The sequence below is a fragment of the Rattus norvegicus genome, chromosome 11 (assembly GCF_021556685.1).
Source record: "Rattus norvegicus strain SHRSP/BbbUtx chromosome 11, alternate assembly SHRSP_T2T, whole genome shotgun sequence".
NCBI lineage: Eukaryota > Metazoa > Chordata > Mammalia > Rodentia > Muridae > Rattus > Rattus norvegicus.
In genome coordinates, this window is record NC_141544.1 from 77765916 (window position 1) to 77778694 (window position 12779).

At 40.9% G+C, this 12779-nt stretch overlaps 1 protein-coding gene across 1 annotated transcript in view; it reads left to right on the plus strand.

Annotated features, from left to right (window-relative positions):
* The window catches only part of Slc15a2 (solute carrier family 15 member 2), a 29041-nt gene that overhangs the window by 1667 nt on the left and 14595 nt on the right, over positions 1-12779 (plus strand). Inside the window, exons 2-7 of the mRNA NM_031672.2 lie at positions 698-785; positions 1351-1492; positions 6567-6659; positions 7658-7757; positions 9864-9954; positions 10226-10303. Of these exons, the coding sequence (NP_113860.2) occupies positions 698-785; positions 1351-1492; positions 6567-6659; positions 7658-7757; positions 9864-9954; positions 10226-10303 (592 nt within the window). The remainder of the gene's footprint in view (positions 1-697; positions 786-1350; positions 1493-6566; positions 6660-7657; positions 7758-9863; positions 9955-10225; positions 10304-12779) is intronic.

Sequence of the window (12779 nt, forward strand, 5' to 3'; positions counted from 1 at the left end):
CTGGCCACCATTTGAACTCCCTGCCTGAATCTAGCAGGCTATGAAAGAGAAGTCAGCAAATTGTCAAGATTTCCCTCAGAATGGTGACCATGGCAGATGGGACCAGTCAGTCCCTGTAGTAGAGCTAAGAAGAATAGTGACATATCTGGCTCTGACTGCCTGAATATCATGTGCTCCAAAGGTTACCATTTCCATTTATTCTTAGCAATAACTATGATCATCCTCTTGCCTAGAGCCATAGGCTTTTATTGAGATACTCTAGGGAGATGAGTAGGTCCCAGTCAAGGAATGTCTGGCTAGTCCCATGCTAATAAAGGAAGAAGGAAGATTTGAACTTTTTACTCCCACATCAGTAACATAATCATGATTAATATGACAGACAACATATGAAGAGACCACAACCTATGTCATGACAACATACAACAACGTTATGAAGAGATCACTGCTCTGTGCTAACTGATGACAACAATTTAGGGAAGTCATCCCTAAATTGAGCTTTATCCAGACTTAGCAGGGTTCACCTGCAATCTGAGCTCTTTGGGAGCCTGAGGCAGGAAGATCTTAAAACAGAGGTCAGCCTGGGGAAAATGATGTGAACATCTTTGTATATTTCAAGATATGTTTTAGTTGAAGAGTAACAAGGTAGTTTAAATGGGGAAAATGCTCATTTGTTAACCTTTGCCTTTTCTTTGAATAGAAAATCTTTGGCTCCAGCTACCCAGTCAGCATTGCCTTCATCGTGGTGAATGAATTCTGCGAGCGATTTTCCTATTATGGCATGAAAGGTAATTCAGCGCCTGAGTCTTTTCTGCTTATGTTTATTGCAGCCTGGTTTCCTTGCATGCACTTTGCACATTCTCTTTGCCTTGGCATAAATTGATCTTTTCCTCTGATCACGATAGTAAATGCCTCATACAATTTTATTTAATAACTCATGCTGGTTAAGATTTGAAAAGGCCCTCGGGACCCACGCACAACCAGTAAGAACACAAGTTGGAAAAAGCTCTCGTCCTGAAAGTCGCATTGAACTGTGTTGTTGCTGGGAAGGAGGGGAGGAAGGGCCATAGGAAGCTCTGTGTTAACTTCTCACAGTCTAAATGACGCTATGGTACACAGAGACTGAAGGGGTGGGTATTGTATTTGTGTATCCAGCATGCCTCATTTACTCTCACCGTTCCCATGGGTCCTGCTTCTACTGCCTGGTAGTCATCACCCAGTTATTTCCCTAATAGGAGTGCAGAAGACCAGGATCACCTGTAGAGCCCAGAGATCAAATGTATTTCTCCGTGAATCGTTTCGTTATGCCTATCTTATTTTGTCTCCCATTTGTTTTCTTCCATTTCCACCCAGCTGTGCTGACCTTGTACTTCCTGTATTTCCTGCACTGGAATGAAGACACGTCCACCTCTGTCTACCATGCCTTCAGCAGCCTCTGCTATTTCACTCCCATCTTGGGTGCGGCCATTGCTGACTCCTGGCTGGGAAAATTCAAGTAAGGACAATGGCAGACTACAGCCCCGGGAACCTCACAAGTTCATTATCTAGAAAGTTACCCAGAACTCCTAATCATTTGTCTTCTAGCAAAAACAAAACAAAACAAAACAAAACAAAAAACAAAAAACAAAAAAAACAAAAAACAAAAACAAAAAACCAAAAAAACCAAAAAAACCCAAAATCCAAAAAATACTGTCAGACACGTACCTCTCCAGGATAGACAATGCAAGTCTTCCACTCAGTAGCTTAGGACAAGAATCTTATGTTCTCTCAGAGAGGTCAATGTTGTTACTGGTAAAGTTCTATTTGTAGAGATGTACTTTGGTTATTTGCTCCTTTCCCCACAATGTCTCCAGAGTCAGTGACCCCACCTCCTTCAGTATCTTATCACCCTTTCTTTTCAGACACTGCCAAACCCACTCTGTTTACAGTCTCTGCCTTTCTGTTGTTTCCTTCTTTGGGATCTAATAAAGATTTCTTTTTTTTTTAAAGATTTATTTATTTATTATATATAAGTACACTGTAGCTGTCTTCAGATACACCAGAAGAGGGCATCAGATCTCTTTACAGATGGTTGTGAGCCACCATGTGGTTGCTGGGAATTGAACTCATGACCTCTGGAAGAGCAGTCGGGTGCTCTTAACTGCTGAGCCATCTCTCCAGCCCCTAATAAAGATTTCTACAAGTTAACATAATACTCCATTTAGTTCAGTTCTCCTGTTCCTAAAAATAGAAGCAGCAGACAAGGTATAAAGTCACAATTGGCCTCAATAGCATTGTCCTCAAGGGCAAACGATTAGCTATTGACACCTGTTATTTAGTAGTATTCTGTGGATTTGCCATTGGGCACTTTTCTGAGTTAGTGGTCTCAACATATACTCTTCTAAAAATGTGACCGTATGTGATGACTTATGCGCAGAAATAAAAGCTTGTATGGTAAAATCAGGATAGAAAAATTCTAGATTGTTTTGGAAACATTTAAAAAAAAATCCTTCCTTAGTGCATAGCCTCCTTTAGTCTCCAAGAAGTTAATATGTCCTGTCAAATCTCCAAAGGGAAAGGTAAGTATGTATGGTTTCCCGGAGTAGTTTGGCTGTGTGGTACTGTGTTTGTAGACCTACACTTTGATAGAACTAGTCTTTGTTTCACCTCAGTTACTATGACAAATATTCTGACTCCTCCCCCCACAAAAAAAGAAAAGAAACATAGGAGGGAGAGACTTGGCTTGCAATTCTAAGTTATTGTCATCACTTGGCAAAGTCAAGGCAGGAATTTAAGCAGCTAATCACGTCAGTCCTTGAGCCAGGAGCAGTGAGAGAGTAAACTCGACCTTGATTGTTTTAACTCAACTAGCTTTTCCCTCTAATATTTTCGGAACTGCTGGCCTAAGAAATGGCTCTACCTATAGTGGGTGTGTCTTATTACATCAGTTAACATTCAGGACAAACACACACACACACACACACACACACACACACACACACACACACACACACACACACACACATCCGTAGACGTGGCTAAAGGCCAACCAGACAGATCTAGATTATTCCTCATTACGACTCTCCTCCCTGGGGATTCTAGTTTTGTCAAGTTGACAGTTGAAACTAACCAGCACAGAATTATAACTGTGAACACCGATTTACAACTCAATTTGGTATAAGTGTGCCCGCACACACACTTACATTCACATGGTGTATATATGAATGCACTCTCTTCAGAGAGGCATAGTGGGCAAGTGGCTACATTTGTTACTTGTGTAGTAATCATTGAATTCATTCAGATACAGATAGGAATTACGTCAGGAATAGATAACTTAAGCTACGGTCTATTCATTTAATTATAGAACGTGTTTTTCCCCTCCTTTACTCTGCAGTGCTGACTCGAAGTTATATTTTTAGAATAACTTCCTTTGAGATTGAAGAAGTAAAATTTTAGGATTTGGTGAACTATAGCTTCCTGAATATTTTGCAGGAAGCTTAATACTCTTCATTTGTACTCTTGACTCAATCTTGCTAGCTTTTTAAACTTACTTTTACTGAAGTATAATTTACATAGACTACACAAACCCAAAAGTCTTGAATTTTTACAGAATTATCACCACTACCTAAATGATTTTCTCCAGTTTTCAAATTCTCCCTCAGAGTTAGAATCGTGTCCTGTACGGGACTCTTGTACAAGCTTCTAGTATTTTCAAGTAATCAAACAAAAATCTTGAATTCTTATCCTATTTTGTTCCTCTTTTAACCACTGCCACAGATGGCTTCAAAAAGCAGCCATGTATTTGCCACTTTCTCTCTCTTTATCATCGTTTCTCATGACAGAGAAGTGTAAGTCAATGGAAAAGAACACAATTCAACTCAATCCAATCCAAATAAGGGATGTTTGTTGGCCAGTCCTTATTTGTCCAAATAATCAGGAGCATAGGAGATTAATTATATGTAACATGTTTTCACATTGTTCGAGTTCAAATGGCTTTAATGAGAGCAAACCGTGGTAGTTTCAGCAGGAAATGCTATATAAATCACCCTTTCTCCTCTACTGAAATTTCTCAGGATAGAGATGATAGCCTCTGTTAACAAATTAACAATATTCGTGTCTAAATTCTTGCTCACTCTGAGTGTTGTACTTAGTAATTCAGCCTGTTCATCATTCCTTGCCTTCCATAATTCTGTATTTTCCTCATTCACTTACTGTTATATTTCTGGGTTGGTTTTAATCGGCCTCCCCTTTGGCATTTTGTTTACTTAGCTCTTTGCTAACTGTCAGATTTCTACCAAGCAAAACTCTGGCCTTTCCCTCTCCACAGACTGACTGTCCGTTAGCACGTCTCAGGGTGTCTAGTTCAGCTATACGCAGACAGCCACTCAGAGTGGACCCTGGAGTTCAAATGCCAGTCTGCATTTATAATTGCAGATTTCTGTTCACGTTGGCTGTCTTTTATCCTGGCTTCCTTATGTCTCCATGTTGAACCAACTATGCTATTCTCCGGGCTCTGAGTGTGCGGCAGCGTGCACGCTCGACCTCCTCAGTCCTAACTCCAACTCTCATCACTGGCCACCACTTCGTTCTTATATGCATTGTCTCTAAACTGGAAGATGGAAAGGGGCACCTAAAATGTTTTCACTGCTGTCTTTTTTCCATAATTGAGCCCAGGCACTATTGTCTAAAACATCATCGAATCTGTGAACAGGTGTGCATAGTAAGGAAGATGATTTTTATTTGTTTTGGGCCTTGTTTTTGTTTTAAACAACACACTTTGGGGGAGCGTGTTGATATCTCATTTAGATAGGGAATGATTTAAAACTTGGCTAATTTTTCCCTTCTAGACATATGTATATGTTTGGGGACATAAATGGGAGAGCCCTCATACACAAAAAGAGTGATGGCTACAGTCCAGTGGGATACATTTGCTATTCCTGCCACCACATTTAATTCCTGACTTTAAAAAAACCTGGGAGCGAGTGGCTCTTCTGCTTTTTAAACCTGAGGTGGCAGCCTTGCCTCAGTGGAGGGAAAGGAGCACTTATATGTTCAAACTGTCCCCTCCCTGTATCCCTCTGTCTTATGCTTGTGCTAACTGTCCCCACCTTGAGTGTGTGTGTGTGTGTTTTTCAGTGTTATCTTGGAGGTAGAGTATTTACACTAGGAAGATTGTTTAAACATTCAAGAAGTGATTTTCTGAACAACTGCTAAAAGCCTTTCCCTTTTTACTCTCCTAGAATCCAAGCTATGTAAGAGGAAATGGGCACCCAGAAACTCTTGTGTAAGGAGATCTTCAGGATTTAGTTTTGTTATTTTTATGTGTATGTCTGTGTGTCTGTGTGAGAGAATGCCACATGTGGATGAGTGCCTGCAGAGGCAAGGAAGGGGCATCAGGTGTCTTGAAGCTGGAGTTACGGTGTCTGTGAACCAATGACGTTATTCTAACTCTGCAAAGATGACAAGAGCTCTTAACCACTGAGCCATCTCTCCAGCCCTATTTACTTAGTTTCTCTCTGACAATTTAGCATCATCTCCTTAAGGTTCGTGATAACTAGTTTTCTTTCCATTCTTTGTATTGCCTTTCTTTCTGTTTTTTTTTCTTTTTATTTCAACAAGGATTTAACCCCCAGAAAACTAAGTTAAGTAGATTAGACGTCTAGGATGAGGAACCCACAAGTTGAGATTCCTGGTACCTCTAGGGGCTTCCTGGCACTTTCATTGCATTCTCTATATTTGACACTAGCATAAAATACTTGAAAATGATAAATAGAAACTGTATAATTCTGAGGGTGATAGCATTATCATCTCATTTATATGATAATATACACTGCATACATCCCACTTATGGTAATACACATAGAATGTATGAGCAATATTGTGTCATGTCAGTGTGTAGAGCTCTACGTATGTTCTTCTTGGAATTCCACAATGAGCTACTTATCTGCTATTCAAGTCTATTGGAAAAATACTTAACAGGTAGTTTTTTACCAATTGTGTGATTTTTATCACCGATCAGCATAAGTCCTTTGTGCTTCCCTATCTTTGGCAAATTATCTGTGTGGAAATCACCCTAGGGTTTACAGTTAGCCCAAGTGTCCAAGTTACCCAGATGGGACCTAAAATCCCTTTGACTCTCCTTACGTCTTAGTGCTTGTTGAAAGTCTGTTGTGTTATCACTCCCATTTGCTTGTCACCCATCTTTCCTCTTGCTCCCTAGAGCTAAGAGGCATTTCTTGAGAAGACAGAACAAGTGGAGCTGTCTAGTTCTATTGACTGAAAGCATCACTCGCTCTGCTTGCTGCAAATCCACCTAGTTTCTGTCAGGTCTGTGTAGAAGGAGAGTTGCTCTGTGTGTAGAGCTGAGCAGAGAGCGGATCTGGGAAGGGAACTAGAAAGAAACATCGGCAACCCCCAAGCAGATGCTACTGATGAAGAATCACACTCCCTTTCCCTCCCTTGTGTACTCCATCCATTGTTTCTGTTCTCCAGTTCCTTCTCTCCTCCTCCGCTCCAGTCTCCTCTGTTTACTGAGAACAGAGTGAACACGTCTCTGAACAATACACTGACTGATTTAACTTTCTTCACAGGACAATCATCTATCTCTCCCTGGTGTATGTTCTTGGCCATGTATTCAAGTCTTTGGGTGCCATACCAATACTGGGAGGAAAAATGCTACATACGTGAGTAAAATCATGGAACCCATTTAGCTGCCTTCCTTACATTAGGCAGGTGTATGTCTCAGAGACTCACTACAGGAGGTATTCCATTTATATCAGAGAATCTCCTTGATTTTCCAATGTATAATTTTACTGCCAAACTTATTAAAATGAAAAGGATTACAGGCAATGGAATCCTTTCTTACATTACCAGGTCTTGGTTTTTTTTATTAAATAAACATTCGAAGACAAGTAGAATGGCTAATTAGTATGCTTTTTATAAAAACTCTTTATGTGCTTGAAAGTAAAAAAACCTTTTATGCTTTTATTTACTCATCCATTTATTTACTTATATTAGAAAAGTTATAACCAAAGATTGGGGTATGTCTATGCATGTATAGTTCTACATATTAACATTTTATTGTCTCTCTTTACTTCACGCGTCAGTGTTTATGGCTAGATTTTAATATATGTAACCAATTTAATACACATATATGTATATATATACATATATGTACACTCTGAGTTGAATTTTTTTACTTTATTTGAAAAGTAATAAACACCAAAATATCTCCTTATCCCTGTTCCATAAATCTTATAGATGCCATTTCTATTTATTATGATAAATGTCAATGTTTTACTTTGTGGTTAGTAAGGGCATACAAGAGTAGCATCCATGATCTTTCAATTGAATTGCTAAAATAAGATATTAAAAAGTGGTATGCTAGATTCCGAGTCCCTGAATGCCTTCTTCCACTTGATGCACGCAGAGGATACAGAGAACTAAGGAGTACTGGGTCTTCTAAGCAATACAATTCTTAGCAGAGCCTCAAAGGTGAAGATGATTAAGTGCTCATGAGTAGTTCTTGGAATGACAGCAAATAGAAAGGACGCACAAGGTAGATGTGATAAGAAGACGTTATCTTTGAATATCCTTTTTTTCTCCTGTGTACCTTTGTAGCCCATCTCTACAGTTGGTTTGGTATCCACATGGTTCTAGCATCCTTGCCTCTTCATTTCAGAATCTTATCATTGGTTGGTCTGAGTCTAATTGCTCTGGGAACAGGAGGTATCAAACCCTGTGTGGCAGCTTTCGGCGGAGACCAGTTTGAAGAGGAACATGTAAGGGTCTTGTTATTTCTGAATTTTATGAGTGTGTAACCAGCATCCAAATGGGGAGCCTATCCAGTAGGCATTTGCTAAGACTGAGGGAATCCCGTTGATCAAGTCCGGTCTGGAGAGCTGATTCTGTACTGGATGCTGATCAGCAGCATAAAGGAAACTAAAGGTCAGTTAAAAGAAAGTAGCGAGGGTGAGAGGTGGACATGTCATATGATGGAAGGCTGAAAAATGAGGATCCAGAGACTGAATAAGATAAGAAACAAGGGAACTTGGATGTGGCTCCGTTGGTAGAGAACTTGTGTAGCATCCGCAAAACCCTGCGTTCAGTCCCCAGCCAGGTATAAACTGAGTGTGGTGGCCCATGTCTATAGTTCCAGAATTTAGAAGACGGAGGCAGGAGGACCAGAAGTTCAAGGTCATCCTTAGCTACATATCTATGTCAAGGCCAGCCCAGGATACACAAAAAGTCATCTTCAGCTACATATCTATGTCAAGGCCAGCCCAGGATACACAAGATGCTGGCTCAAAACAAAATGCAAATGAGCAAACAAAGCCCAAGGAGATAATCATACATAGCTGTTCCTAGAGCTTTCATTTCTTGAACTCCGATTTATGGGATTGATTTCTTCATAACATTTTCCATCACCAGTGGGGGATATATGACCAAAATGAAAGTGAGCACATTTGAGAAATATGACAAACGGACAGGGAACAATCTATTCTTGAACTACCAAATACTTCTTTTTTTTAAGATTATGTATATGAATACACTGCCCATATCTTCAGACACAGCAGAGGAGGACATCGGATCCCATTGCCACGGGATGGTTGTGAGCCACCATGGGGTCACCGGGAATTGAACTCAGGGCCTCTGGAAGAGCAACCAGTGCTCTTAACCACTGAGCCATCTCTCCATCCCCAAATACTTCTAAATCCCTATTTTTAACACACACACACACACACACACACACACACACACACACACACACACACACACATTATTCTTCATGAATCTCTTCCTTCTCCCATAGCTGTGTATCCTGGTTCTGTTTCTCCCCTCCCTAGTCTGTAAGCTCCTCTTTCCCTCCTTACTTTTCTCTGTAGCACAAGGTCTGTTAGGTCTTCCTGTCCCTGTTTTCTGTCTGTGTGTCCTATCTTCCTAGGCTTCTCTTGCCGTGCAGACCGCTTGGGTTACTCAGCACGCTTTATTCTGGGATCCACGGATTCCAATTGCTGGCTGACCCTGGAGAAATGACAGCCCTTTGGCCGACCAGCTTCCGTGCACAGTGAGCTACAGGAGTTAGAAGAGCGACAGTACATGTGCACGGGAATGAGAAAGAAGGAGCAAAGCACACACCGCAAAGTGAGCCTGGGAAGGACTGATTGTTCTAGTTGGCCAGGAAGAGCTGAAGTGCCAGAGTGAAGTACACCGTCTGTAATAGGTCACCTATTAAAAATCTCACTTGAAAGTCTTTGTATTTGGTAGCTGGCTCACAGACACATTTCAATGAATAGAGCAGACTCACCCTCAAGCTTCTGCCAGCCACTTCTAGGCCAGCGGGTTCCCTTTGGCACTCTCTGGAAGATCTATCTCCCTGAACCTCTGGTTAGACTTTCCTCCTAGATCAGTAATGGCTGCACTACGCTGTCTTACCATACGCTTCACGAAATATATCCATTAACTCAAGGAGTCATTTGCTTCATTGACACAGTCAGTAAATATTTGCTGAATGTCTAATATACGTTAGCATCTTTTCTAGGTACTAGACGTTACAGAATAAAATTTCTGCCCTGAAGAAACTCACGATACAACGAATAAAATGGATATTTAATACACATAAATTAGTAGTATAATAGATATGTAGAAGACACGGGAATGGCATTGAGGACAGGTTGATTACTTCTCCCCAGGTCTTAAAGGGCTTGTCATTGAGATTTGAAGTCGAGTAAAAGCTCGTCAAGAGTCGGCCAGCCTCTGTATTAGAGAGTTAACCAGATGGACACATGCCGGGGAGCACTATCTGAACCTGAAGCTTTGTTTGTCTTTTATCATGGAGCGGGGTGGAGCTCAGAGACACAGTTCTCTAATGATCTGTCTCATTGCAGGCAGAGGCACGGACTAGATACTTCTCAGTCTTCTACCTCGCCATCAATGCGGGGAGCTTGATTTCCACGTTCATCACACCCATGCTGAGAGGTTAGCATTCTTTCTACGGGGCTGGATGTGTAGGGCTGTACTCTGACCAACCAAAAAGCAATTCACAGCTTCAGGTGGTCCAGCTTTCCCTTTCCCATGGGCTTAAAAATACGTGGGAGGCATTTTTAGTTCTGATTGGTCTGATTTAAAAGAAGGGTTGGATGATGGGAAGAAGAGAGAATAGCTATGTCTACACCGTGAGCCTGACCTTAGAGAGTAAAGTATTGCAGACTATGATTCGCCACTGCTCTTCCCTTCCTGTTTTCTTCAGGAGATGTGAAGTGTTTTGGCCAAGACTGCTATGCACTGGCTTTTGGAGTTCCAGGATTGCTCATGGTGCTGGCACTTGGTGAGTGTGGTGGGAAAGGGTGTGAACAGCCATTGATCCCTGACACAGGGAAGGCATCACGTAGGCACTCTACTATTTCATTGAACGTTTACACTAACCTTATCGGGCAAGCGTCATTGTAGTGGGTTCCCTTTGGCTTTGAAGATAAATTACGAATGAAATCAGAAATTATTATTTTTTTATTTTTATGTTCCGTGTAACCAGTATATATTTGTGTGTCACACGTGTGCTTAGTGCCCACAGAGGCCAGAAGAGGGCATCAGACCCTCTGGAACTTTAGTTAGAGACAATCGTAAGCAACCATGTAGGCTAGGAATCTACCCTAGGTCCTCTGAAAGAGCAACAAATACTCTTAACTTCTGAGTCTTCTCTCCAGTCCCATAAACCACTTTTAAAGTGCTACGGTCATATAATTAATCAATTTCAAAGAAGCCTTTAAAAAAAAAACTTTTGGGAGTACATGTAGGATTGCCAATCAGGAGTGTGAGTGCCTAAAAGTTTTATATATCTCAGGTGATTCTCCCCCACCCTCTCAACTGCCTCGCCTCCTGTGTGCTGGGATTAAGTGTGTACGCCACCAAGGCCTGGCACTCTCAAGTGATTCTTATGTGTAGTCCGAATTGAAGCCCGTTGCTTATTGCTGAACTATGCAAGGAAGGAACTAAGATAATTGAACCTCTGTCTCAAACTAGTTTATGTTACCTAATACTTATTTTTCTGGTAAGTAGATGCTACTTTTGATTGCCTGGGCATTTCAAAGCAGCTTCCAGGTTTAGCTTTTTTTCCCCTCTGCTCTGCAAAGCTCCCAAGGAATTTCCCATTGAACAAAGAGAATTAAAGGGGAGTTGGGTTAGGAAGTAATGCAACTTAGATTAAGTGGCATTCTTTTAGCACTGAGAACCTTGTCCTGGAAAAGACGGGGATATGTGGGCCTGCTAGTTTAGGCCAGTCCCCTAAGGGGAGGCTTGGGTGTGATTGTTTCTAGTCATTGACCTGGAAACGTGTCTCACTCTGAGCCTCTGGGTGACACCCCTCTGGAATATATCCAGTCCAAACACATAAAGAGCTCAATAGAGGAAAGGGAGTCCAGAGATTCAGTGTTTGGTCTGATTCTTTTCTACCAGAAAGGCTGAAAGTAATAGGGTTCCCAATTCCAAACAAATGTATTCTGGGGGAGCCATGATCCAATACTCTCTGCTTTCTTTTCCCTTCAATGCTAAATATTTTCCACAAGCGCTTTTTGTTTTTTCCACTTATTATCATGGCAGCTTCTCTATATCACTGACCAATATTAATCTTTAGACATTAAAGCAATTATGAAGCTCAGAAAAGATTTCAGGTTTATAATGCTAAGTAGGTGGTATCTGTCCTTGTTAGTCAGTGGCTGAATCTTATGGTGCTAATAACATTTCCTATGTAATAGATTTTGTGCTAGGTATTGGAACCATATGGGTGATTTAGACAGTTATAAGTTCATATTCTCAAAGAATGTATATATACAGGAAAAATAATCCACAAAAATAAAACAGGATTTGCCATATAGAACAGTCAGTGTCACAACCAGGGAAGTTTAGAGAAAACTATGGAGCTTTATAGAAGGGCTTCTGATGAACACTCTGGAGGTCGTAAGGGTTCGCATACAGAGAAAATTCTAAGATAAGACCTCAAGGATGAGCAACAGTTCATCAAAGAAGGGACCATACAGAAAGAAGATATGGTTGGTGTCTTTTTTTTTTTTTTTTTGGTTCTTTTTTTCGGAGCTGGGGACCGAACCCAGGGCCTTGCGCTTCCTAGGTAAGCGCTCTACCACTGAGCTAAATCCCCAGCCCCTGGTTGGTGTCTTTAAATGGGAGATATCATGGCAGTTCAAAGGCTTTGGACAATTCAGGTTATCTCGAGCAAAAGGGAGAGCAACAAAGAATAAAAACTTCCAGAAACAAAATAATAAAGAATAATTTAGGCCATGAAAGAATTAAACTTCATTGTGAAAAAAAAAATTTTAAAAAATCAGCAGAAAAGAGTTTTGAGCAAAGAGATAGTTGTTAGATTTTTCTTTTTTGTGGTGTTTTATTTTTTCAGTGGCTCGCACTATGGAGAAGAAATTGGGTTAAGGGTGGGGCAAGGCTAATATTGATCTTGTTTGCGGTATTTGTTGTACTCCTTTAAGTTTTGTTCTTGAGGTAAGTGCCTTTCTTGGCTCACCTAGTCTCGGTCCCTCCGAGTTAGCAAGCCTGGGTACCGTGGGATCTGTGAAGTGAGGGAGAAGATAGGACATCATTGAAAACAGGGTTCTGACTTGAACTACAGGTTAGATAACAGAATCATTAATCGACTTGAGCCACAGGCTAGACAATAGATCATTAATTGAGATAGTGAGGATGAACAGGTTAAAGCGATGCTGATGGATTTGCTTAGGATGTGTTTGCATTATAGGTGCTCTTGGGACATCTAAGTGCATCATCGGATAGTTATATGA